At 55.4% G+C, this 22,790-nt stretch overlaps 1 protein-coding gene across 1 annotated transcript in view; it reads left to right on the top strand.

The window, feature by feature from the left end:
- The window catches only part of CGN (cingulin), a 32,043-nt gene extending 9,837 nt beyond the window's left edge, over window positions 1-22,206 (top strand). Inside the window, 21 exon segments of the mRNA XM_029580281.1 lie at window positions 4,483-5,668; window positions 5,812-5,900; window positions 9,335-9,404; window positions 9,760-9,861; window positions 10,183-10,331; window positions 10,538-10,679; window positions 11,269-11,481; window positions 11,805-11,953; window positions 12,124-12,265; window positions 12,544-12,756; window positions 13,068-13,274; window positions 13,992-14,211; window positions 14,214-14,248; window positions 14,669-14,839; window positions 16,860-17,021; window positions 17,340-17,429; window positions 17,885-17,968; window positions 18,961-19,079; window positions 19,291-19,399; window positions 19,758-19,921; window positions 20,487-22,206. Of these exon segments, the coding sequence (XP_029436141.1) occupies window positions 4,502-5,668; window positions 5,812-5,900; window positions 9,335-9,404; window positions 9,760-9,861; window positions 10,183-10,331; window positions 10,538-10,679; window positions 11,269-11,481; window positions 11,805-11,953; window positions 12,124-12,265; window positions 12,544-12,756; window positions 13,068-13,274; window positions 13,992-14,211; window positions 14,214-14,248; window positions 14,669-14,839; window positions 16,860-17,021; window positions 17,340-17,429; window positions 17,885-17,968; window positions 18,961-19,079; window positions 19,291-19,399; window positions 19,758-19,921; window positions 20,487-20,628 (3,939 nt within the window). The 5' untranslated portion in view covers window positions 4,483-4,501 and the 3' untranslated portion in view covers window positions 20,629-22,206.
- The last annotated feature ends 584 nt before the right edge of the window (window positions 22,207-22,790 follow it).

Raw genomic sequence — 22,790 nt, 5'->3', positions numbered from 1 at the left:
GCGTTCCGGAGGGAGTAAAATAGGCAGGTGGACTTGAATTTTCAAACCTCTGCTCCACCACTCTTGTACCTGTGCAGGCGTTAAGTGAACTTTAAAAAAAAAAAATATATGCCCCAGGTAGAAGAATTGCCCCTTTGCCTCTCATCTCAGTGGCTTTTACTGCAGACTGCTCCCAGAACTGGACTAGAGGGCCGGGGGGAGCTGCAGGCTGTGCTGGGGCCAGAGGCAGGCCAGCCTGGGGAAGGAGCATGAGGGTGCGGGGGGGGGGGGGGGGTGACAGCTCGTCATGACCTCCCCCCCCCCCCCTCCCCCTCTGAAGGCTGCATTAAGACTGTGCCTGGGGTGACTTCCACTTTTTCTCATTCCCATGCTCTAGGGTTTCTCACCTCCCTCCTCGGCAGATCCTTTATCAGGTGTGGCTGACTGCTTCCAGGACTGCAGCTTGATGAGCCGGGCCCCGGCTCCTCTTTCAGCCATGCAGGAAATCCTAGCCAGAGCTGGAAAGCCACTTCAGGAATGCAAGCTATTAGGTAGAGAGTGGGCCCTGAATTCCCGTGCTAGAGCTGCTGGGCAGGTTTTTTTTGTTTTTTTTGTGTGCTTTGTTTCTCTTTTTCCGCCTGGTAAGGGTTTAAGCTTTTTTTACTTGTTATAATCCCATTGCTGGCACTGGGAATGGTGGGAGGTCCTGGGCTGCTTCTGAGCCCTGGGACGAGCCTTTCCAGTCTTCTGTGCTGGATAAAATGATGACCGAGTAGCGCTGATCCCTCCGTAGAGGCAGCTCAGGTAGGATGTGTGCACAGAAGGCATATTTGCTTCAGATTATTTGGTCTTGGCGGAGATTTTTTAAAAAATATTTCTCCTCCTTCCTGTGCTGCGACGGTGCTATGCGGAGAATTTCTGGGTCAGTGTTATCTTGGTCAGCAGAGGGGAAGGGAGTCCTGGTTGCTCTCTGCCTCTTAAACCTGATAAGCACAGAGGGGGCCACCCTGCTGGGTTTTATTTAGTGAACTTCCTGAGGGCTTTGCTTCTCTCTTCATGGGCGCATGGACACCCCAAATTGCATTCTGTCCAAGGCGTACAGGGACTTTGGAGCGAGGCTGTCAGACTGGCGACAGAGATCGTGCTATTCGTTCAGGCCATGGCAGAATTGAGGGGCGAAGGGGGATCCATGGCTGCTGCCGGGAGATCACCACTATGGCTCGCTGTGGGGTGGGTGAAGAGGACCGGACACACCTGTGTCTTGGGAGCCCTCCTGATTTGCTTTGTCGGGACAGAGAACGCCAGCTGATGATTTTTGTACATTCCTGTGCTTGGCCTGAGAGTCAAGATGACTAACCTGGACTATGAGAGTGGTATCCAGTGTCTCTTTCCCCATCTTGCTCCATTCTCATCCTGCAGACCCTAGCAAACTTTGTAAGATCTTGGGCGCAACCTGGAGCCAAGGCTGCTTGAGTTCTTGCCAACTGATCTCTGCTCGGGGGGGGGGGGGGGGGGGTGGAGTTTTAGCTTGCCCTCTGCTGGCTGAGTTCTTTTCTCCTTTAGACCAACTGCAGTTGGGTAGTTGGTACGGTCCACCTTGGTTTTGTGCATTTCTAAGCAGAGATTAGTCTAGAAAGGTGAGGTGTTTTTTATAGGTCCACCCTAGGAATCTGAGTAAATCAGGAGCATGGCTGTTCTGTTTGTCATCAGGCAGTGTGTAGGCGAAGTAGACATTCAGAATACTCTGTTCCTGTTGTCTTCACCACCCTCCTCTGGAAGACCGTTCCTTGCATCCATCACCCTGCCCATGAAGAATTATTTCCTGATGTTACATCTGAGTCTGCCCCCCCGAGCCTCAGTCTGTGGCCTCCTGCTCTGCTCCTTTCTGCTGACTTGGGTTTGTTTCTTGTGCATTATTCATACACGTTCAAGGATTTGAATGTCTCATTCAGTTGGGGAAGAGATTTTAGAGAAGAAGAATGTCCATGATAGAGATAATGCGTAAGTGTCCGCCGATGACAAGAGAAGAAACCCAGGAATGAGAATAAGCCAGCTGATATTTGAGCTGTGCTGCTGTGGGGTTTGTAAGTTGTTCAAGGTGAGTTAGCTACAACCGTGGATGTTTGTTTGGGAGCCTCTGTGCTGGTCACGTGGCCGGTCCTGGCATGCAGGGTGGCTGCTGGAGGTTTAACCTCTTTCCTTTCCAGGTGCAGTTTTGCATGTATTCCCTGCTGTCGAGTCTCACTCGCCCTCTCGCCTCTGTTGTCTGGTGGGTCCGTTTTTGGCTTTTGATTCTGACCTCTGCTGGTGAGTAATGTATTTCTGGCGTGAGGCAGAGTGTATTTATTCCATGCACAGGGCAGGCTGACTGGCCTTTTACTCACATCAAGGAAGGTAATTAAAAATGCGTGCTGGGGAGAGAACTCATCTAGACGCTACCGGTTATTAAAGGCGGGGAAGCCATACCGAAGTTCCTGTGACCCAGTTTTTATGTACAGACCAAAAGCACCTTTAGTGCTTGTGGCAGCTGGGTCTGTCTCTGGCAAACAGGAGGAGTCCTCCGTGTGGGGGCAATCGGTCAGCAAACGCCTTCCAGGTGAGTATTCCATATGGACATTTTATGTGTAGCTCAGCACGGACTGTGGCGTATGCGAGCAATACACTTTTTTAAGAACAATAATCCTGAGAGAGCGCCTCTGGGTGAGCTTACCCTGTCTGGCTCGCCGTCTCTCTTCGTGGTTAGCCAAGTAGTGGTTGGCAGACTTTTCGGAAGGCAACAGTTAGCGTTTGCCCAGAAGAGATGGGGGAGTGTCGCTCCTCTGATTTCAGAGCAGCCAGCTTTGCACCATGCACTTTTATTTCATCTTATTCTTTTATGATGTGCTTTTACTGTATCTGACTTGATTTTTATTATCTTACTTTAATCTTTTACCACCTATTACTATTTATTTGTTTCTAATATTTTTATCTGTTCATTTATATATATTTGTTGTTTCAATTGATCTTATTGTAATAATGTGAACCATTTCCCTCCCCCCCCCCCGAATGACTATATAAAATCAATAAATAATAAAGAAATACATTTTTTAATGGTTAGGTAAGGTGGTAAAGTCATAAAACGAGGAACAATGGAGATGGCAACTTCAAGGTGAAAGCAAGTAATGCTGTCCAAGGGTTCAGGTCCTTTCTGTTCCAAAGACGTGAAATCCTAGACCGACTGCACCATAACCCGGAGCGGGAAGGCTTGGACTCCACACAGCACCAAGAGCTAATCATTCACCCCTGTCGAGGGTAACACTGTCTGATTCTTCTTCTTATTATTTTTTTTCATATTCTTTTCAACGGCGCGCGTAAGAACTCGTGCTATCTCAGAATCCACTTATCTGTCGCAAAGGCCCTTCGTCTCTGTGTTCCCATCATCAGATCAGACGCCTGACGCCGCCAGTGTTTTGGCGCCCAGACTGCCTGCTTCGGGCGCCTTTTCGGTTCAGAGGTTAGCCCTTGGTATTTGTCTATGAAGAAACGTCGTTTCAGAACGTGAGCTGCTACGTACTTTTGAACAGAATACATTACAAACAAAGACGGTGATAATGACAACATGGATGAATGATTAGATCTTGGTACTATCTGATGTCCAAACTTCTGGTTTATGGCACATTTCAGTCTAGGATAGGGGTGGCCAACTCCAATCCTCGAGAGCCACCAACGGGCTTGGCTTTCAGGATATCCACAGCGAATGTGCATGAGAGAGATTTGTATGTTCTGCCTCCACTGTATGCAGATCTATCTCATGCATATTAATTGGGGATATCCTGAAAACGAGATCCCGTTTGCCTACCCCTGGTTTAGGTGCTGTGCAGGGCTGTGGCTCTAGGACCTGCCCTGGTATAACGAGAGTCCGGTGCTGTCTCTGGCGTGCTTTATCATCGTCCAATAACTTCTTCCTCCATAAGCGAGGCTTTGCTAACTGTCTGGCCGATACAGTAAAATCGGCGGGAGAGCTGGCGCTCCGAGACGCGCGCCCATGCCACTCTTCTGGGCGCGTGATCCAGTATTTAAATGACGGCCCACAGTAAGAAGAGGCGCTAGGGACACTAGCGCGTCCCTAGCGCCTCCTTTTTGACAGGAGCGGCGGCTGTCAGCGGGTTTGACAGCTGATGCTAAATTTTGCCGGCATCTGTTCTCAAACCCGCTGACAGCCACGGGTTCAGAAAACGGGTGCCAGCATAATTGAGCGTCCGTCTTCCGACCCGCGGGCCGATTAAACATTTTTTTTTTTTTTTAAATTTTGGGGCCTCCGACTTAATGTCACTATGATATTACGTAGACTGGAAATTGGTGGGCAGCATCCTGATACTGTCACCCCCCCCCCCCCCCCCACACACACACCTCTGCACTTCATCTGCCTGATAACTTCAGGCCTTTGACTGCCAAGAAAGAGAAAATCTTCTCTCCTTTTCAGACTGTGATGGTAACGAGATTTTGCTTTTTTCCCCCACGTAGAGTCCTGTGGTGCCGGCACATGGAGAGGAGTGTGAACGGGGCCATGGCCGAGAAGCAGAACCCGCTGGATTACGGCATCCAGATCCGTTTCATCGACGAACTGAAGGAGCCGAGGAGGCCCCAGGGGCCCAGGAGTAAACCGCCCAGGCCCAACTCCTACGGCGTAGCAGTCCGGGTCCAAGGCATCGCTGGGCAGCCCTTTGTGGTGTTAAACAGCGGCGAGAAGGGGGAGTCCTCGTACGGCGTCCAGATCAGATCGGAAAGCAAACACGCAGACTCCTCGCTGGGGGGCCGGGCCGCCACGCCCCTCCCCTCTGACCCGGTGAACGTTCCCCTGCAGCACCAGAAGGGCTCCGGCTCCCTCAGCTCGGATTCCGAGGTCCCCGAGAACCCGTACGCAGCCGGCAGCGACTCCCGCCGCCACTCGCAGGGCACCTCCCAGTACAGCACCTCCGACGAGGATTCTGCGAAGGCCGGCGGGGCCCGGGGGAAGGCAGCCGGGAGGGGATCATCCCCCATGACCAACGGCATCCCGTCCCCTCGGGGGGAGCGCTCGCCCAGGGTCAGGGAGGAGCTGTGGCGCTCCCGCTCCCAGGGCTCCCTGCTTGAGCCGGACCTGGAAGGTGCCCGGGGGCGACCGGGCCGGGGAGAGCGCTCTGCCGCGCCTGCCGGAGATCGGTCCCATCTCGCCGGCATTGCCACCAGGAGCAGCAGTGTCCTGAACCTCACCAGCAAGGCAAGAGTAGACTATGGCCACCATGCCAGCGGCCCGTCGGGCCTGAGGTCCGCCGACGTGCGGCAACCTGTGCCGGCCAAGCCCCAGGACGCGGGCGGCAGCGACATCGACACGAAGCCGCTCTCCTCCGTGGACTCCCTGATCAACAAGTTTGATGGGACGGGGCAGCCGCGAGGCCGGACCACCAAGAGAGGCCGAATCTGTCCAGACGAGAGGAAGCGGTCGCAGAGCCTCGACAGCCGGGTGTCCTACCAAGATGCTGCTAAGTCCAGGGAGGACCCCCGAGATTTGCCAGTCGGCAGCGGCAGAAGCCTGAACAGACCTTACATGGCAGAGTCTCCAGAGCTCTCTGTCAGCAGGTCCAGAATGACCCAAGAGTGGGTGAATCGGAGCCTCGAGGAGCCCCAGACGGAGAGCCGGCAGCAGCAGAAGCTGCAGACAGAGCTGCAGGTAACGGGCCCGTGATATGAACATGCTGCTTTAATTATTCTCCGTAACTAAGCACTCTCTTATTAAACGGAGATAAGATTTATAAAGCCTGTGTGGGGTGGCACTTTATCCTAAGGAGATGCTGTTTTATTTCTTGTCCCCAGCTGAAGTCCACTCCAGGCCTCCTGAAGGACCAGAGCCCAGGCAGCAGCGAGCACACAAAGCTGCTGATCTACAGTGTCCTTAAAGAGAGGTCAGTATTGCAGGGCCCGTCCTAGCGGTGTCCTTAAAGAGAGGTCAGTATTGCAGGGCCCGTCCTAGCGGTGTCCTTAAAGAGGGGTCAGTATTGCAGGGCCCGTCCTAGCGGTGTCCTTAAAGAGAGGTCAGTATTGCAGGGCCCGTCCTAGCGGTGTCCTTAAAGAGGGGTCAGCATTGCAGGGCCCGTCCTAGCGGTGTCCTTAAGAGAGGTCAGTATTGCAGGGCCCGTCCTAGCGGTGTCCTTAAAGAGAGGTCAGTATTGCAGGGCCCGTCCTAGCGGTGTCCTTAAAGAGAGGTCAGTATTGCAGGGCCCGTCCTAGCGGTGTCCTTAAAGAGAGGTCAGTATTGCAGGGCCCGTCCTAGCGGTGTCCTTAAAGAGAGGTCAGTATTGCAGGGCCCGTCCTAGCGGTGTCCTTAAAGAGAGGTCAGTATTGCAGGGCCCGTCCTAGCGGTGTCCTTAAAGAGAGGTCAGCATTGCAGGCCCGTCCTTGCGGTGTCCTTAAAGAGGGGTCAGTATTGCAGGGCCCGTCCTAGCGGTGTCCTTATAGAGGGGTCAGTATTGCAGGGCCCGTCCTAGCGGTGTCCTTAAAGAGAGGTCAGTATTGCAGGGCCCGTCCTAGCGGTGTCCTTAAAGAGGGGTCAGTATTGCAGGGCCCGTCCTAGCGGTGTCCTTAAAGAGGGGTCAGCATTGCAGGGCCCGTCCTAGCGGTGTCCTTAAAGAGGGGTCAGCATTGCAGGGCCCGTCCTAGCGGTGTCCTTAAAGAGGGGTCAGTATTGCAGGGCCCGTCCTAGCGGTGTCCTTAAAGAGGGGTCAGTATTGCAGGGCCCGTCCTAGCGGTGTCCTTAAAGAGGGGTCAGCATTGCAGGGCCCGTCCTACCGGTGTCCTTAAAGAGAGGTCAGCATTGCAGGGCCCGTCCTAGCGGTGTCCTTAAAGAGAGGTCAGTATTGCAGGGCCCGTCCTAGCGGTGTCCTTAAAGAGAGGTCAGCATTGCAGGGCCCGTCCTAGCGGTGTCCTTAAAGAGGGGTCAGTATTGCAGGGCCCGTCCTAGCGGTGTCCTTATAGAGGGGTCAGTATTGCAGGGCCCGTCCTAGCGGTGTCCTTAAAGAGAGGTCAGCATTGCAGGGCCCGTCCTAGCGGTGTCCTTAAAGAGGGGTCAGCATTGCAGGGCCCGTCCTAGCGGTGTCCTTAAAGAGGGGTCAGCATTGCAGGGCCCGTCCTAGCGGTGTCCTTAAAGAGAGGTCAGTATTGCAGGGCCCGTCCTAGCGGTGTCCTTAAAGAGAGGTCAGCATTGCAGGGCCCGTCCTAGCGGTGTCCTTAAAGAGAGGTCAGTATTGCAGGGCCCGTCCTAGCGGTGTCCTTAAAGAGGGGTCAGCATTGCAGGGCCCGTCCTAGCGGTGTCCTTAAAGAGAGGTCAGTATTGCAGGGCCCGTCCTAGCGGTGTCCTTATAGAGAGGTCAGCATTGCAGGGCCCGTCCTAGCGGTGTCCTTATAGAGGGGTCAGCATTGCAGGGCCCGTCCTAGCGGTGTCCTTATAGAGGGGTCAGTATTGCAGGGCCCGTCCTAGCGGTGTCCTTAAAGAGAGGTCAGTATTGCAGGGCCCGTCCTAGCGGTGTCCTTATAGAGAGGTCAGCATTGCAGGGCCCGTCCTAGCGGTGTCCTTATAGAGGGGTCAGTATTGCAGGGCCCGTCCTAGCGGTGTCCTTAAAGAGAGGTCAGCATTGCAGGGCCCGTCCTAGCGGTGTCCTTAAAGAGAGGTCAGCATTGCAGGGCCCGTCCTAGCGGTGTCCTTAAAGAGAGGTCAGTATTGCAGGGCCCGTCCTAGCGGTGTCCTTAAAGAGAGGTCAGCATTGCAGGGCCCGTCCTAGCGGTGTCCTTAAAGAGGGGTCAGTATTGCAGGGCCCGTCCTAGCGGTGTCCTTAAAGAGAGGTCAGTATTGCAGGGCCCGTCCTAGCGGTGTCCTTAAAGAGGGGTCAGCATTGCAGGGCCCGTCCTAGCGGTGTCCTTAAAGAGGGGTCAGTATTGCAGGGCCCGTCCTAGCGGTGTCCTTAAAGAGGGGTCAGCATTGCAGGGCCCGTCCTAGCGGTGTCCTTAAAGAGGGGTCAGTATTGCAGGGCCCGTCCTAGCGGTGTCCTTATAGAGGGGTCAGCATTGCAGGGCCCGTCCTAGCGGTGTCCTTAAAGAGGGGTCAGCATTGCAGGGCCCGTCCTAGCGGTGTCCTTAAAGAGGGGTCAGTATTGCAGGGCCCGTCCTAGCGGTGTCCTTAAAGAGGGGTCAGCATTGCAGGGCCCGTCCTAGCGGTTGTCCTTATAGAGGGGTCAGCATTGCAGGGCCCGTCCTAGCGGTGTCCTTAAAGAGGGGTCAGCATTGCAGGGCCCGTCCTAGCGGTGTCCTTAAAGAGGGGTCAGCATTGCAGGGCCCGTCCTAGCGGTGTCCTTATAGAGGGGTCAGTATTGCAGGGCCCGTCCTAGCGGTGTCCTTAAAGAGGGGTCAGCATTGCAGGGCCCGTCCTAGCGGTGTCCTTAAAGAGAGGTCAGCATTGCAGGGCCCGTCCTAGCGGTGTCCTTAAAGAGAGGTCAGCATTGCAGGGCCCGTCCTAGCGGTGTCCTTAAAGAGGGGTCAGTATTGCAGGGCCCGTCCTAGCGGTGTCCTTATAGAGGGGTCAGCATTGCAGGGCCCGTCCTAGCGGTGTCCTTAAAGAGGGGTCAGTATTGCAGGGCCCGTCCTAGCGGTGTCCTTAAAGAGGGGTCAGCATTGCAGGGCCCGTCCTAGCGGTGTCCTTAAAGAGGGGTCAGCATTGCAGGGCCCGTCCTAGCGGTGTCCTTAAAGAGGGGTCAGCATTGCAGGGCCCGTCCTAGCGGTGTCCTTAAAGAGGGGTCAGCATTGCAGGGCCCGTCCTAGCGGTGTCCTTAAAGAGGGGTCAGCATTGCAGGGCCCGTCCTAGCGGTGTCCTTAAAGAGGGGGTCAGCATTGCAGGGCACGTCCTAGCGGTGTCCTTATAGAGGGGTCAGCATTGCAGGGCCCGTCCTAGCGGTGTCCTTATAGAGGGGTCAGCATTGCAGGGCCCGTCCTAGTGGTATCTAAGAGACCTTCTGTAGGGTGCTGGGGGTGACTGCAGAGCTCCCATCCCTCACCACCCCAGTGTAGCTGATCCCAGCTCTGCATCGCCCCCCCCCCCCCCATTCTTCCCTCTCTCCATGGGGGAGGCCCCACTTTTCTTGCCTTGATGGGAGGGAGGAGAGGGCCAATCCCACAGGCTGGTAAAGCGGCGCAGAAGGTCTGATTTTTCTAAGCCCTGAGCACTGCTCGCCTGCTGCTGTGTGGACGGCAGAGGTCCCTCCCGCTGTGCTGCCTCCGCGCCGGTCGGGGATCCAGGAACCGAGAAGTCTTCCTGGTACATTTTTATGTCTCTCTGTGTTTCCTTGTGCAGGACTGCGGACAGTGACAGCTCTGTGAAGAGAAAAACCAACCAGGTCTTTGAGAAGCTCCAGCCTCTCCTGGTAAGTTCACTCTCTCTCGTGCTCGGAAGTCGGGGAACTGTTCACCTGAGCACTGCAGAGCCAGAAAAACTCTGCCTCCAGAGGGGACGGTCGCACTGAACACTGCGCCGCGCTCTGATGATTACTGCATGGATTTAGATGGCGTTTTATGCCCTTGGCTCCTGCTCTTTCCAACAGAAATCTGAAGCTCGGGTCGTGTTCACTTGGGCTGTCCGCTGTCTGAGGAAGAGGCTGTGGGTGGAGGGGTTGGTTTGAACTGCAGGATACACATTTCCTCGTTTAAGTCTGTTCTCCGGGGAGCAGAGAGAGAGGCCTCCCTGTTCCTCACGCTGGCAATGGCTTTCCTGTTTCACAGCAGGCTGGCTCTCCCGACGGCACAAGGACGCTGCTTTCCCAGAAGAATGAACTAGAGAAGAGGGTGGTGGACCTGCAGCGGCAGCTGGACCAGGAGACCAAGGTACCAGAAGGCTCGAGAGACTTCCTCCCCCCCCCTGTGGGTCCATGAACCCCAGGTCTGGCCTGGGCAGGGAGACCTCCGGTCACCATGGGTTAGGGTGATATTTAGCACCTGCTCGTTACACTGGGATACTGCCAGTATCGCCGGTCACACAGTGCATGGCATCAGTGTGTGACCTCTTGTGTGCGTTTCCTGGCCATTAACTCCTGGCGCAGGAGCCAATCCGGAAGCGGGCTCCAGAGGTGTAGGCCGGGGTCGCTTTATCGTGAGCACACGTCATGCATGGCGCTTGACTGGTGGGGTCTCCTTCCCCCCCCCTAGCAGCGGGTCAGGCTGGAAGCCGGCAGAGCCCAGCCTCGGGCCGGCTCACAGAGCCTGGAGATCCAGCTGGAGGAGAGAGTGGAGGAGTGCAGCCGTCTGAAGGAAGCGTTTGAGAGGAAGCAAATGGAACTGAATGACGTCTCTCAAGAGTAAGTGCAACCGACCGCATCCCCCTTTCCCGAGTGCGTGCTCAGGGCCGGTGGCTGCCCTCCCGTCCCTTCCTGCGGTAGGCTGGTGGTCTCCCTTCGCTGCGCTAGAAGATGCCAAAGGCCGCGCCTGCCTGACCTGTGCGGCTCCAGAGCGCAGCGTGGGGCAGGCAGGGCCCTAACGCAGACTCTTCTTGCACTCTCTCCAGGCTGATGGAGCTGAGAATGGACAAGGAGCACGGTGAGACCAAAATGAGAGCTTTGGAGGTTGAGTTCTTGGACATGCAGGAGGAGCTGGCTCACCTCCAGAAGTCGTCGGGGAGCTCTGGGGAGAGAGATGCCTTCCTGAAGGTATGGACCCTCGTGTCAGCAGATCCTACAGCATGGGGGGGGGGGCGGCGAGGGAGATGGCCTGACCTTCCACCGACGTCGCACAGGTCTGTGGGACAGGATGAGCCCCAGGGGAGGAGGTGAGATGGACCAGCAGATGTTCCGCTGAGTCGTAAAATTGAATAAATGGAAGTGCAGTAGCGGCTGGGTCGCAAGCTTGGGTTTCCTCAGCCCGGGAAGTGCGATCAGATTTCCCTGCCTGCAGAGATTCCAGGAACATCTCGATCCGCCCGCCGAGGCAGTCCTCTGACCTCCGCCGCCCCCTCCTGCGGGTCCTGCATGCGCTCCCCCTGCGCTGTTGCTGGCAGGAATGAGACTCCTCGTGGCGTGGAAGAGCAGGGCGCGCGTCGAGCCCGGGAGCGTAACCCTAAAATCAAACGGCATCGCTTGGATTGTATTCCCTAAATCAGTATCCAGGGGGCGCTGTTTGATTCTGGGTGATCCGCGAAAGCACTTGAAACCTCATTGTGCCGCACTTGGAGGGGGTGTGTGGGGGGGGGGGGGTGTGAGGGACAGGGGACGCTTTCTCACGCTTGCTCCCCACCTTTAGGAGCTGAGGGAGACCCAGGAGGAGCTGGAAGATGCGTTGGCGCAGAGGCAGAAGCAGGAGGAGCTCTTGCGTCAGAGAGAGAGGGAGCTGACGGCCCTCAAGGGGGCTCTGAAGGAGGAGGTGGCCAGCCATGACAAGGAGATGGACAAGGTGCGTCAACATTACCAGAAGGACGTGGAGCAGCTGCGGAAGACCCTGGAGAACGTCTCGCAGGTGAAAGGCCAGGGTGGTGCTGGCGGGGCGGGAGGGAGGTCGTGGGATGGGGCAGGAAATGTGTTCTCCAGGGGGGGGCAGGGAAGTGCACATCTGTCCCATGACTTGTCACATCCTTCCTTGTTGCTGGCACATAGTAAAATCCTCTTGGGGAAGACACAACGCAGCAAGACCTCTGAACGGACAGGCGTGTCTGGTAGCGACAGTAAAAATAAATAAACAAATGATGGGTTACTTTCTGCACCTCTCTCTCGGATCGGTGGCAATCCCTGACCGACCCCCCCCCCCCCCCCCCCCCCCCTCTCTGTGCCTGATGTGTGCAGGATCAGGAGAGCCTGGAGTCTGAGCGGCAGAAAATCAACTCCGTGGTCCGGAGCCTGCAGCGGGAGGTGGAGGAAGGCAGCGATGAGATTGGACACTGGAAAGAGCTCTTCCAGAAGAACAAGGAAGAGCTGCGGGCCACCAAGCAAGAGTAAGAGCCTTCTCGGCATCGCTCTACCGCTTCTCCCTCGTCCCCCCCACTCTCTCACCGGCTTCCATCTTGCGTTTCTCTGGGTAACTCCGTGCTGGGGGGGGGGGGGAGAGGGGCTGGGACCTTGCTTTTTACACCTGTGTTTTTGTACCCCCCCCCCCCCATGGCAGGCTGATGCAGGTGAAGCTGGAGAAGGAGGAGGTAGAAGATGAGGTGGGGGAGCTGCGGGAGAGGTTTTCTGCCGTGCAGGTGGAAGTGGATCACTTTAAGACCGGTGCCGTGGACGCGGTGGAGGCGAAGGCCCTGAAAACGGTAAGCGGGGGCAGTTTTCCTGGCTGCGGGTACTGCCTAAGCTTTTTTTTTTTTTTTTTTTAATTTTCATATCTTTTGGCACTGGGGGGACCGGCACATTTCGTTATAGAGGAGTGGCGTGGAGGAGCAGCCTCGTGGTTAGAGCAGCGGGGCCGAGATCCAGGGGAGCCAGGCTTCAAATCTTGCTGCCGCTCCTCGTAACCTCGGGCAAGACCCATCTTCCCCCCCCCCCCCCCCCAATCTACTGTAACGCGTCAGGACCTCTGCCCCCTTCGCAGGACCTTTTGCGGGTGCAAGGGGAGCTGAAGCAGCAGGCGCTGGACTGGCAGCGCCAGCAGGAGCTCCTGCAGCAGCGGGAGCGGGAGCTGGGAGCTCTGAAGGGGGCCCTGAAAGAGGAGGTGAGCACTCGCGACCAGGAGAAGGAGCAGCTCCAGCAGCGCTTCCAGAGGGACGTGGAGCAGCTGAAGAAAAGCTACGAGGAAGCTTCCAAGGTGAGGGTCTGAGTCAGCAGGGCCGGGAGAGAGGGGGGGGGGGGTGTGTGTGTGTGTGTGAGGGGATCCCTGCTGTCGGTGGCCCCGCCGGAGCCTGCCTCCAGTGCAGATGGGGGGGGGGGGGGGGGATTGCAGGAGGTGCAGGCCTGGCCTTGGATGTTTTGGGCAGTAAAACTGGGGGCAGTGGCATGAGAGAGGGCCGGGGGTTTGAGATGTGAAATGTTCCTGATTTGCTTAGCGTTGACTTTACCGTCGTCTGATTTCTCCCTCTCTCTCTCTCTCTCTCCCTCTCTCTCTCTCTCTGCTTGTAGACAAAGAGCATGATAGAAAGCGAAAAGGCGGCGGCAGAGCAGATGAGGCGAGTGATCGAATCCACCCTGAAGGAGAGTCAGGAGGAGAACGATGACCTGAGGAGGAGGTTCCTGAACCTGGAGGTGCAGCTGAAAGAGCTGAAGGCTTTCTCGGAGGATCAGCAGGGTACCGAGGTCCGCCTGAAGGAGAAGATCAGCAAAATGGAGGTAAACGGTGTTTTTGTTGGGTTTTTTTTTTGCTTCTCCTCCTCGCCGGCTTCCGACTCGGTGCTGCGCCTGCAACAGCCTCCCTGAGATGGGGCGTCGGGCTTCCTCTCTGGCCATCGAGACCCACCCTCTTTTTTTTGTGAGGCGGCTTTTACAGCTTAAATTCTGACTGACCCTGATCCTAAACAAGGTGGGTCTTCACCATTTGTACTCCGTGCACTTCCTGTAGTCTTTTATATGGGTCTCGTCTGTATCTTGATTGGGTTGTAGGAATTCCTCCTCCTCTCACATCTCACCTGTGCTCCTCTGCCCTCACTCCTCCTCCTCCTTTCTGTAATAAGAAACCTGGGTCCACCTGCGCTCTTCCTCATCCCCTGTGCTGCTCTGCAGAGAGGGAGCAGGTTACGGAAGAGTGCCGGGGGGGGGGGGGGGGGACAGATGTGTGCCTCCCTGGCGGGGAACGATGTTCAGTCCCTGGGCCATAGCCCGAGAGGTTGGGGGGGGGGGGGGGGAGTTGTCAGCCAGGACGAGTCCAGGGGCGGGGAACCGATCTGCTCCTTCTATCTAAACCTTGCCTGAACTTGGTAAAGCCAGCGGGTTTTCTCTCTCCTCGCCCTTCGCTGGGGGGTGGTTGGGGGGGGCAGCACGCGTTCCCGTTTCTTGCTCGCCCGGGACGTTGAAAGGCCGCATCCCCCCGGCGTTTTTCCCCTGCTGCAGGCCGAGCGGAGGCAGATGGAGCAGTCGCTGGGAGAGGCCACCGACCAGGAGCAGGAACTGGCCATCGTGAAGAGGTCCCTGGAGGCCCGGCTGGAGGAAGCCCAGAGGAACCTGAGCAGGCTGACCCTGGAGCAGCAGGAGCTGAAGGAGAGCTACCAGGAGGAGATGAGGCAGAAGGACCAGCTGAAGCGAGGGAAGTCTGAGCTGGAGGAGCAGAACGGCTGCTGGATAGAACCATCGAGAAGCTCACGCGAGAGGTAAGTGGCCTGCGGTGCTTCCCTGCAGCTTGGTTATTGCTAGCGATACTCCTAGACGGCTGTCGGTGTGCAGGCCTGGAGAGGCCTGGAGCTTGGAGCCACAGAGGGGAGAACGGTAGCTCGGGCAGTGGGAAAGGAGGCGAGACTGGAGCTGGACTTCACAGCTCTCTGATGGGCCACATATTGGGCTCAGAACCTTTTCGGTGCTTAAAGGCCCCAGGCGCATGGCTTGTAGGGACGGATGGTGGGGGGTGGAGGTTTATGGGTAGGAGAAGCTCTACCTATTTCCCCCACTCACAGACACTCTTGCAGCCCAATGCTCACAGGCAGGAGCGAGAGACCGCAAGCCTCTCTTAGCTGCATGAGCCGGATCCCCAGCCGAGGGCTCTGATGCATCTCTGTTTGTTTGCCTTTCTGTAGTTGGATCACATATCTGATGAATCCCACAGCTCCCTGTCTCTGCTCCAGTCCCAGCTGGAGGAGTACAAGGAGAAATCCCGCAAGGAGATCGGCGAGTCTCAGAAGCAGATCAAGGAGCGGGCAGCTGAGGTGGAGAGGACGCAGCTGAGTATGAACCGGTTACAGGAGGAGGTATGGTGGGGACTGGAAGGGATGCGAAGAGTGGAAAGTTAAAACGTTTAACTTGCTATGTTCCTTTTGCAAAGGGTGAACACAATATCTATTATTCTAAATGCTGCATTTTGCAGGTCACTGGTTAAGCTCATTTTTCTGCGCCTTGGTAGATGTGTAGGGCATTCAGGGGACAGCGGCTTCCTAAACAGGCCTCTCACACAGTCTAGTTTTCCTGGTGTGGATAACACAGTCTCCCATGTTCTGGCCAGCTGCGGAGTGCCCTCTAGAGCGCAGCAGCGAGGTGACCCAGTGTAGGTGAGGCAGCAGGTGGCCTGGGAGCACGCACATCCCAGTATGGGGAGGCGGCACAGGAAGGAAAAAGAAGTGGGGAGGGGTATAAAAGGACTCATTCCGGATTTCGGCACTAGGGTTAGTGAGCTGCTGTATTGTCCAAGGCTGGCTGCAAATCTCCCTGTCAGCTTGTGCATGAACACTGCCCCCCTCTGGACAAAGCACAAAAATGCGGCTCTTAAATCCCAAATCCAGGACAGGGAAGGAATAAAGACCCAGTCACCTCCAATGGATTTGTTTTACGGGCAATACTAACTGTTTAACATGGGGGCAGCTGCTGACCCAGCCATACCTGCTTTTAACGGGCCAATAGTCACAAAAATCTGAGCCCTTATACTTAGGCACCTATGTTTGGCCCTTGGTTTCAGCTGAATTTAGGAGGCTGTTTCTTCAGCTGAAAATTTCGGCTCCTGCTATTCATTTTCCTAGATTTAGGCTCCAATGTTCGACACCTAGTGCTGAAAATCAGTGCTAAGCTCCTAACTTTGTTTCCTTGCCCTAACTCCACCCCGTAGTCACAGCCTCTTTTTAGGCTCCTAAATATAGGTGCATAATGAAAATAGGACCCTAAATGTAGGTACTTGGCCTTAATACACTTTCAAAACGGCCAATTTAGGAATCTAACTCCAAAAGTTAGAAGTCTAGATCCTTTGAAAGTTGGCCTCCAAGTGCTTGACGAATTACAGGTAGGGGCTGGGAGTTCGGATTTCCCTAAGATAACCAGAACTAGTCCAGCCCCTTCCAGATAAGCTGCAAGCATTTTGTAAACGTACAGGGAAGGGTATATTGCAAAGGCTGAAGAGGGGATACTGCCTTAGTTGAGAGAGCTGTGGGCCTGGACTGGCCATTGGGGGAAGGGGTGCTCCTGCCACGGGTGAGAGAGCTGTGGTCCTGGACTGGCCATTGGGGGAAGGGGTGCTCCTGCCACGGGTGAGAGAGCTGTGGTCCTGGACTGGCCATTGGGGGAAGGGGTGCTCCTGCCACGGGTGAGAGAGCTGTGGTCCTGGACTGGCCATTGGGGGAAGGGGTGCTCCTGCCACGGGTGAGAGAGCTGTGGTCCTGGACTGGCCATTGGGGGAAGGGGTGCTCTGCCATGGGTGAGAGAGCTGTGGTCCTGGACTGGCCATTGGGGGAAGGGGTGCTCCTGCCACGGGTGAGAGAGCTGTGGTCCTGGACTGGCCATTGGGGGAAGGGGTGTATCTGCCACGGGTGAGAGAGCTGTGGTCCTGGACTGGCCATTGGGGGAAGGGGTGCTCTGCCATGGGTGAGAGAGCTGTGGTCCTGGACTGGCCATTGGGGAAAGGGGTGCATCTGCCACGGGTGAGAGAGTTGTGGTTCTGTGTTAGCTAGGGGAGGAGGCAGAGGCGATCCTGGGCTGCCCAGCAGGGGGAGCTCCTGTATAGGGTGACTGTGCTTTGGCCTGTTTTGGAGCTGAGGAAAATAGTAATGTTTTTTTGATTGACTCCCCTGTGCTATAGGAATAAAGCTTAACAAACAAAAAAAAAATATAAGCTGCTTCCCTTTTTTTTTTTATTGAACTTATTACATTTCTTGACAAGCTTTCGCGTGCTAATGCACCATTCTTCAGGTCAGAATTCAAATGAGCAAAAGATGACATTTACCAGGAATATAAAGTCGTGTGCTTGCAACAAGTGAATCCTAAAAGGCCTTCCTGTGTGTGCTATAGGTGCAGAGGTTGAAGCAGGTTCTGCAGGACAGTCAAGCAGAGAAGGACAACGCAGTACTGGACAAGGAACTCCTAGGTCAGCGCCTGCAGGCCCTGGGGCAGGAGATGGAATCCAAGAAACGGTCTCAAGACGATCGGTCCCGGCAGGTCAAGGGGCTGGAGGTCAGTGATGCCTAGGGCATGCCATTGTCGGACACAATAACAGCTATCGCACTTCTCTTGTGTGTACGTTTTTTTTTGTTTTTGTTTTTCTATACATTAATGGCAGCAGCCACAAATTCTCTGGTAAAGCATCCATTTGAAAATGTATCTTCCGTACCCCAACTTCACTACCTTTCCCCGTGGCTTCAGCCGGCGTGTCTTCCCTCCGACGTTTCCCCAGACCGTCTTTTGGATCCCTCTAATACGCCGCCATTGCTGTAGGGATGCGGCCCTACGGGTTCCTGTAGGAGGATCGCTTATCTCTGCCTTGTGTTCCAGGATAAAGTCAAGCGACTGGAAGCGGAGCTGGACGAGGAGAAGAACACGGGGGAGCTGCTGACAGATCGGATCAATCGAAGCCGGGATCAGGTAGCGGCCCAGGAGAAACGACTCTCTCTCTCTCTCTCTCTCTATGTTGACGGATACCCGGCACTGTCACGGGAGCATGCAGGCAGGGCCGCTGCAAGGGTATTGGGTGCCCTACGTGACCCTTGCTCTGCAACCCCCCCCCCCCCCCCCGAACACACACCTGTTTCGGCACCGATAGGCCCCCGCTTGCGGCACCACGTGGCTGCTCTTTGGCGCCCCCCCCCCCCCCTACGGCTCAGCGCTCTAGGCGACCGCCGAAGTTCGCCTAATGGACGCGCCGGCCCTGCACGTGGGATGATCCAAGTGGCGACACCAACAAAACCCGATCTTTCTTGCTAAACTCTTAAACATGTGGCAAGAAGCCTGGGTTGAGCGGCAGAGGGATTCCAGTGCCCGGTCTTTCAGCTTGTCTGTCTGTCTGTTTTTTTTTTTTTTGGTCTCTGCCCCTTTCTCAGATGGACCAACTGCGGGCGGAGCTGATGCAGGAGCGGGCGAGCCGGCAGGACCTGGAGTGTGACAAGATTTCCCTGGAGAGGCAGGCAAGTGTGCCCTGGCGGCATGGGCTGCTGAGCCGCTCTGGTTCTTGGTGCTCTAGCAGGATGGTGCTTTTGGGGCGGCTGTGCTGTTTTGGTTTTTTTTCTCCGGTCTCGGGCCTGTCGCCGCGTCACAGTAACGCGGTATTGCTCGGAGCCAAGCTCCACGTTCCAGCTGTCCGTCCGCACGTCGTTCCGCTCATTTAACGTCGGCACTGGCTTTGCCCGTGTCCGGTTGAGTCTCAAAATACCTGACACCCACGAGGGCGCGCTTCCTGCACGAGATTTACACTCCTTCTTCTGTCCTGCTTTCTATGTTGACTTTATTGCATGTTCTGATCCGTGAGCTGGGCCGTCTCCTCCTGCAGCACAGACATGCTTAGCTTTTTGGGGTGGGGAGGAGCCATCACCGTGGAATGTGGAACCCCCCCCTCACCCCGACCCACCACCTCTCTCTGTTTTCCTTCAAAAGAGCCTTCCTGAAGGCGCATTGAGCATTTCCAGTTCAGGCTTGCACTGCCATGTCCCTTGCGTCGGTTGCCGCAGACAGATGCACGGACATGTGTTCCTCACCTCCTCCCCGAGCTATTTCTGTACTTTTTTTTTCTCTCTCTCTCTGTAATGAGCAGTGCTTGGTGTGTACTCTCCAATATGAGGAGGATCTATTGCTTGTCTCTGACCCAGGCGCTTCTCCGGTTATGTGCCACGGAGCGTGACTAGCCCCGGGTCCCTCTCACGTGTCTTTCCACGGGTGCATTCTGGGCTGAGGTTTTGGGGAAGCAGGTGACTTAATTCCCCCCCTGGGGCTGACTCTGCGCTGTGGGGGCACGTTTGGGAGTTGTTGACATTCACAGAAGTTTGCATTTTTATGTAACGCTGAATTACACTTCATGCGCCAAATTACCGAGGCATTACGTAACCTGCGCGATCCGGCGGGCACCGTCTGCTCTCCGGGGGGAGGGGGTGACTGACATTCTCTTTTTATTCCTCCTCTTCAGAACAAAGAGCTGAAGAGCCGCCTGGCGAGTGTGGAGGGGCTGCCGAAGTCCAGTGCCAATGTGTCGCAGTTGGAGGCTCGCCTGCAGGAGGTGCAGGACAGGCTGCAGACGGAGGAGAGGTACTGGAGGGGGGTGGGCTTCTCCTCTGGATGTTTCTGAGCTGGGAGTCTGGTTCCAGTCCTTCCCCCCCCCCCTCCCCCCATCCATCATTTGCCCTCTGGAGGGGGCGGGGGGTTGTAATTCATAGCTCGTCCCCTTCCCTCCTCTTTTCCATTCTGCTTTGAGGATAGGGCTCGTGGTGTAGCTCGTATCCTGTTGTTTGGTCTCCAGGGAGAAGAGCAGCCTGATGTCCACTCAGCGGAAGCTGGAGAGGAAGGTGAAGGAACTGACCATCCAGTTAGATGATGAGAGGCTGCAGGTCACTGACCAGAAGGACCAGGTGAGTAGATGCTCTGCTTTACCTCCACCCATTCCTCTTCCCTTTACAAAGAGAGAGAGAGAGAGACTGTCTTCCCTCCCAAAAGCTGCTCTGTGTATCTGAGTGCCCAGCATTTCATGGCCATATCAGAGATTTGGCCCCTAAGTACAGCTCGGGGGCCAAATCTCATGAGCTGCCTTTTTAAAACCCAGTACAACATGGAGGATACCACTCCACACCCCCCCCTCCCCCCATGAAAGGATCCAACCTCTGGTGTAAGGTGGAGGCTATCACTCCCCCTCCCCCCTCAAGAGGAGGATCTGTGAAGCCCCTGCAGGATACTCATGCCCTGGGCCCGCTGTCTGGCTCTCTTCTTCAGCTAAGCCTGCGTGTGAAGGCTCTGAAGCGGCAGGTGGATGAAGCAGAGGAGGAGATTGAACGCCTGGAAGGCCTGCGGAAGAAAGCTCTGCGGGACCTGGAGGAGCAGCAGGAGGTGAACGAGCAGCTGCAGAGCCGCGTCAAGACACTGGAAAAGGATGCCTGGTACGTGGTTTGGGGCAGGCAGGGGGGGTCTCCTGGGTTTCATGTACCAGTCCCATGCGGGAGGAAACCACCCCCCTCCTCGCCAGCCTTGGTGGATTATTTGTGTGTCAGAGAAGTGCTTATTCTGGCAGCCCACCCGCCGCCTCCCTCTTCTTCTCACCCGGCCTGTGTGGCTCTGGGCGCGGCTCTTCAGTGCCTTTCTGAGCTCGGCTGTCCAGAGCGGCCTTCTCTCCTGTATCACGCGGGAGTGGACCCTGAGGGCCTGCGGTGAAACCTCGTGCATCTTCCAGGGTGCTGGGACTTGCCCGTAAAGCAGTTCCGGGTGCTGGAGGGAAGAGCTGACTTCCGCTGCTCTGCCCGCCTTTTAAAGGTGCTAGGAGCATTGCGCCCACACGATGCTGAGGATTGTTACAGGCCTGCTGGAACAAACGGGGCCCTTGGGTTGTTTTGTAACTGAGAAACCCAGATTTTTTTTTTTTTGGGGGGGGGGGGGGGGGGGTGGTGGTAGGCAGCTGGTGCTGGCGAGCCGGGCGCCGACTGCCTGTCCTTTTTTTTTCCTCTGCAGGCGCAAGAACACGCGTGTCGCGGCGGAGTCCTCTCTGAAGGATGACGACCTCAGCTCAGACGGGGAGTTTGAAGGCTCCTACGATCCCACTTCCATCACCTCGCTGCTGACGGAGAGTAACCTGCAGACCAGCTCCTGTTAGCAGCGGCTGAGCTGGGTCAGGGGGGGACGGGACGCTGTGCTCCACCCGTGCTGAGTGGGGAAGGCAATAGGGAGGGTCGAAACTGCTCAGGATGGGGAGAGGGATAGCCAGCCAGCTCGCAAAAGAGACTCAACTGTTGTATTCATAGGAATAACTGAATTATTAAAGAGAATGTGAAGGGAGATGCTGGAGCGGAGTAAAACGTGTTTATATGACACTTTTCATCAGGAATGAAAAGATTAAAACGGCGGGGGGCAGTTGTCCTGAATCCTAGCCAGAGAAAACTAAAATAAGATCAAGCTGCTGATGCGACAAGCGACTTGATCTCTTGCTGGGATAAGAGATTCCTGCGAGCCCTGCTGTGCTACCAGCCAGGTGGGTGGGTGGCTGGACTTGCACTGGGTACCTTCAGAAGCCGACATCTTCCTGTATAATCAAACATGACTGTGCCTGGTCGGTCTCTCTGCATCTCCCCCGCTGCTTTCCTTTTCTGTCCGGTCCCGCGCATCCTTGCTCTCTCTCTCCTCCGTGTCCTCTGGACTTCTTCTTCTTTTCCCCGGCGGAGTCACTAGTTTTTGAAGCTCCCTGATTTGATGGTAAACCAAGGAAAGCCAGGCCTGTCTACCGGTGAATTTTCCCACTATTTGTCCTCTCTGCATTTTAAAAGAAAATCCGCTTGGAATTGTAAACTGAAAATATTTACATTATATATAAAAAAACCCAAAGTGAAATACTGGAAAGTGGGCCCTGGCACGGCAACGCTGAAAGGGATCCTGCCCCACGCTTCCCAGTTTGAGGGTGGATGGATACAGGAATCCAACAGGATCTTTTATTTAATCCTAACACATGCTGCTCAGTGGGGGAGGGGTCTGTAAATGAAGCCCTCGGGGTACATAGGAACTGCCGACCCTCGGCGGGATGAAGGCTGATCTCTGGGTACAGTCCAGGCCTTGTGGGGTCTGGCACCGGGCGTCACCTCGTGCTCTCTCCCCATCGGGCCGAGACCCTCGCCGTCTCTAGTGTCCTTTTTGTTTATAGAGGAGGTGAGAGAGATTCTCTTCCACACACCCAAAGGTGGCCTTGAACCCTCTCCCCGGCCCCCAAAACAGCCGGGAGCACATCTGGAGTTCCCAGCACTGGCTGAGTTTGGCGGCTGACCCTTGATTTTAACCCACAGCCCTTTGCCCCGGGTTTCTTAGGCAAATGTAAAAACTACAGGTCCCTGGATGGAATGGGTCAGCCGGCCCTGAAAGAATGGAGCCTGGCAGAGGCCTCACTGCTTCGGGGAGGATCAGTCTCGTTCTGTTTAATTTCTGTGTGAGACAGGGAGGGCGGAGTGATTTAAATACTTCAAACCGACAATGTAAAATATTGTATTCACTTTTTAAAACTGGGAAATAAGGGGGATGAGAACGACCTCACTATATACAAAGGTAACAGGGCGGTCGGTTCTATGTAAAGTGCAATTATGATTTTTATAAGAGAGTTTTGTATATGCTTTGCACACACCTTTATTGTTCATATAAATGTGTACAATAAGACTGAATAAAAGAGGTTTGGTTTTTTTTGTAAGGAAAATGCTTTTCATTGTTCTTCTCTGTGCCCAAGGTAGATTCCTGGCCATGGCCTTCAGGATGTGCTTTCCAGATTTGCTTTGATTGGGAGCGAATGGGCAGCGACTGCGGGGAGGGGGAGATGTGCAGCAGGCAGCCGCCTGACATTCAGCTGTAGTGCTGGCATGGCCCAGTCGGTCAGGGACCAGTGCTGCCACTGATCTCTCAGCAGTAAGGGTTGTATTAATTATCGGTGTCCAAAACAGCAGGTGTAGATACTGAAAAAATCCCCAAACCACCTTTACTGATACTTTAAACAAAAAGCAGGATGATGCCACTCACAAACCCTCATAATCCTCTTCAGCAAGCAACATAAATGGCTTTTTATCAGTAAATCTGTTGATTAAACAGCAGCCCCAACACGAGCCGTGTTTCGCTCGGAGCGAGTTCCGATGTATACCTCAAATCCATTCGCGCAACCTGCGCCAGCTCCCTAGACCTAGCCAGCCTCTATCGCAAGCCGCTCTGGCCAGGCGACATAGAAAGCAAAAAGAGATGAAGCTGCTGAAACCTCACTCTGAGCTTTCTTGTCTCTCTCTTTTTTTTTTT

This window comes from Rhinatrema bivittatum, chromosome 16, assembly GCF_901001135.1.
Source record: "Rhinatrema bivittatum chromosome 16, aRhiBiv1.1, whole genome shotgun sequence".
NCBI lineage: Eukaryota > Metazoa > Chordata > Amphibia > Gymnophiona > Rhinatrematidae > Rhinatrema > Rhinatrema bivittatum.
The sequence above is the reverse complement of the archived record's forward strand: the minus strand, read 5'-3'. Positions and strand labels throughout refer to the sequence as shown.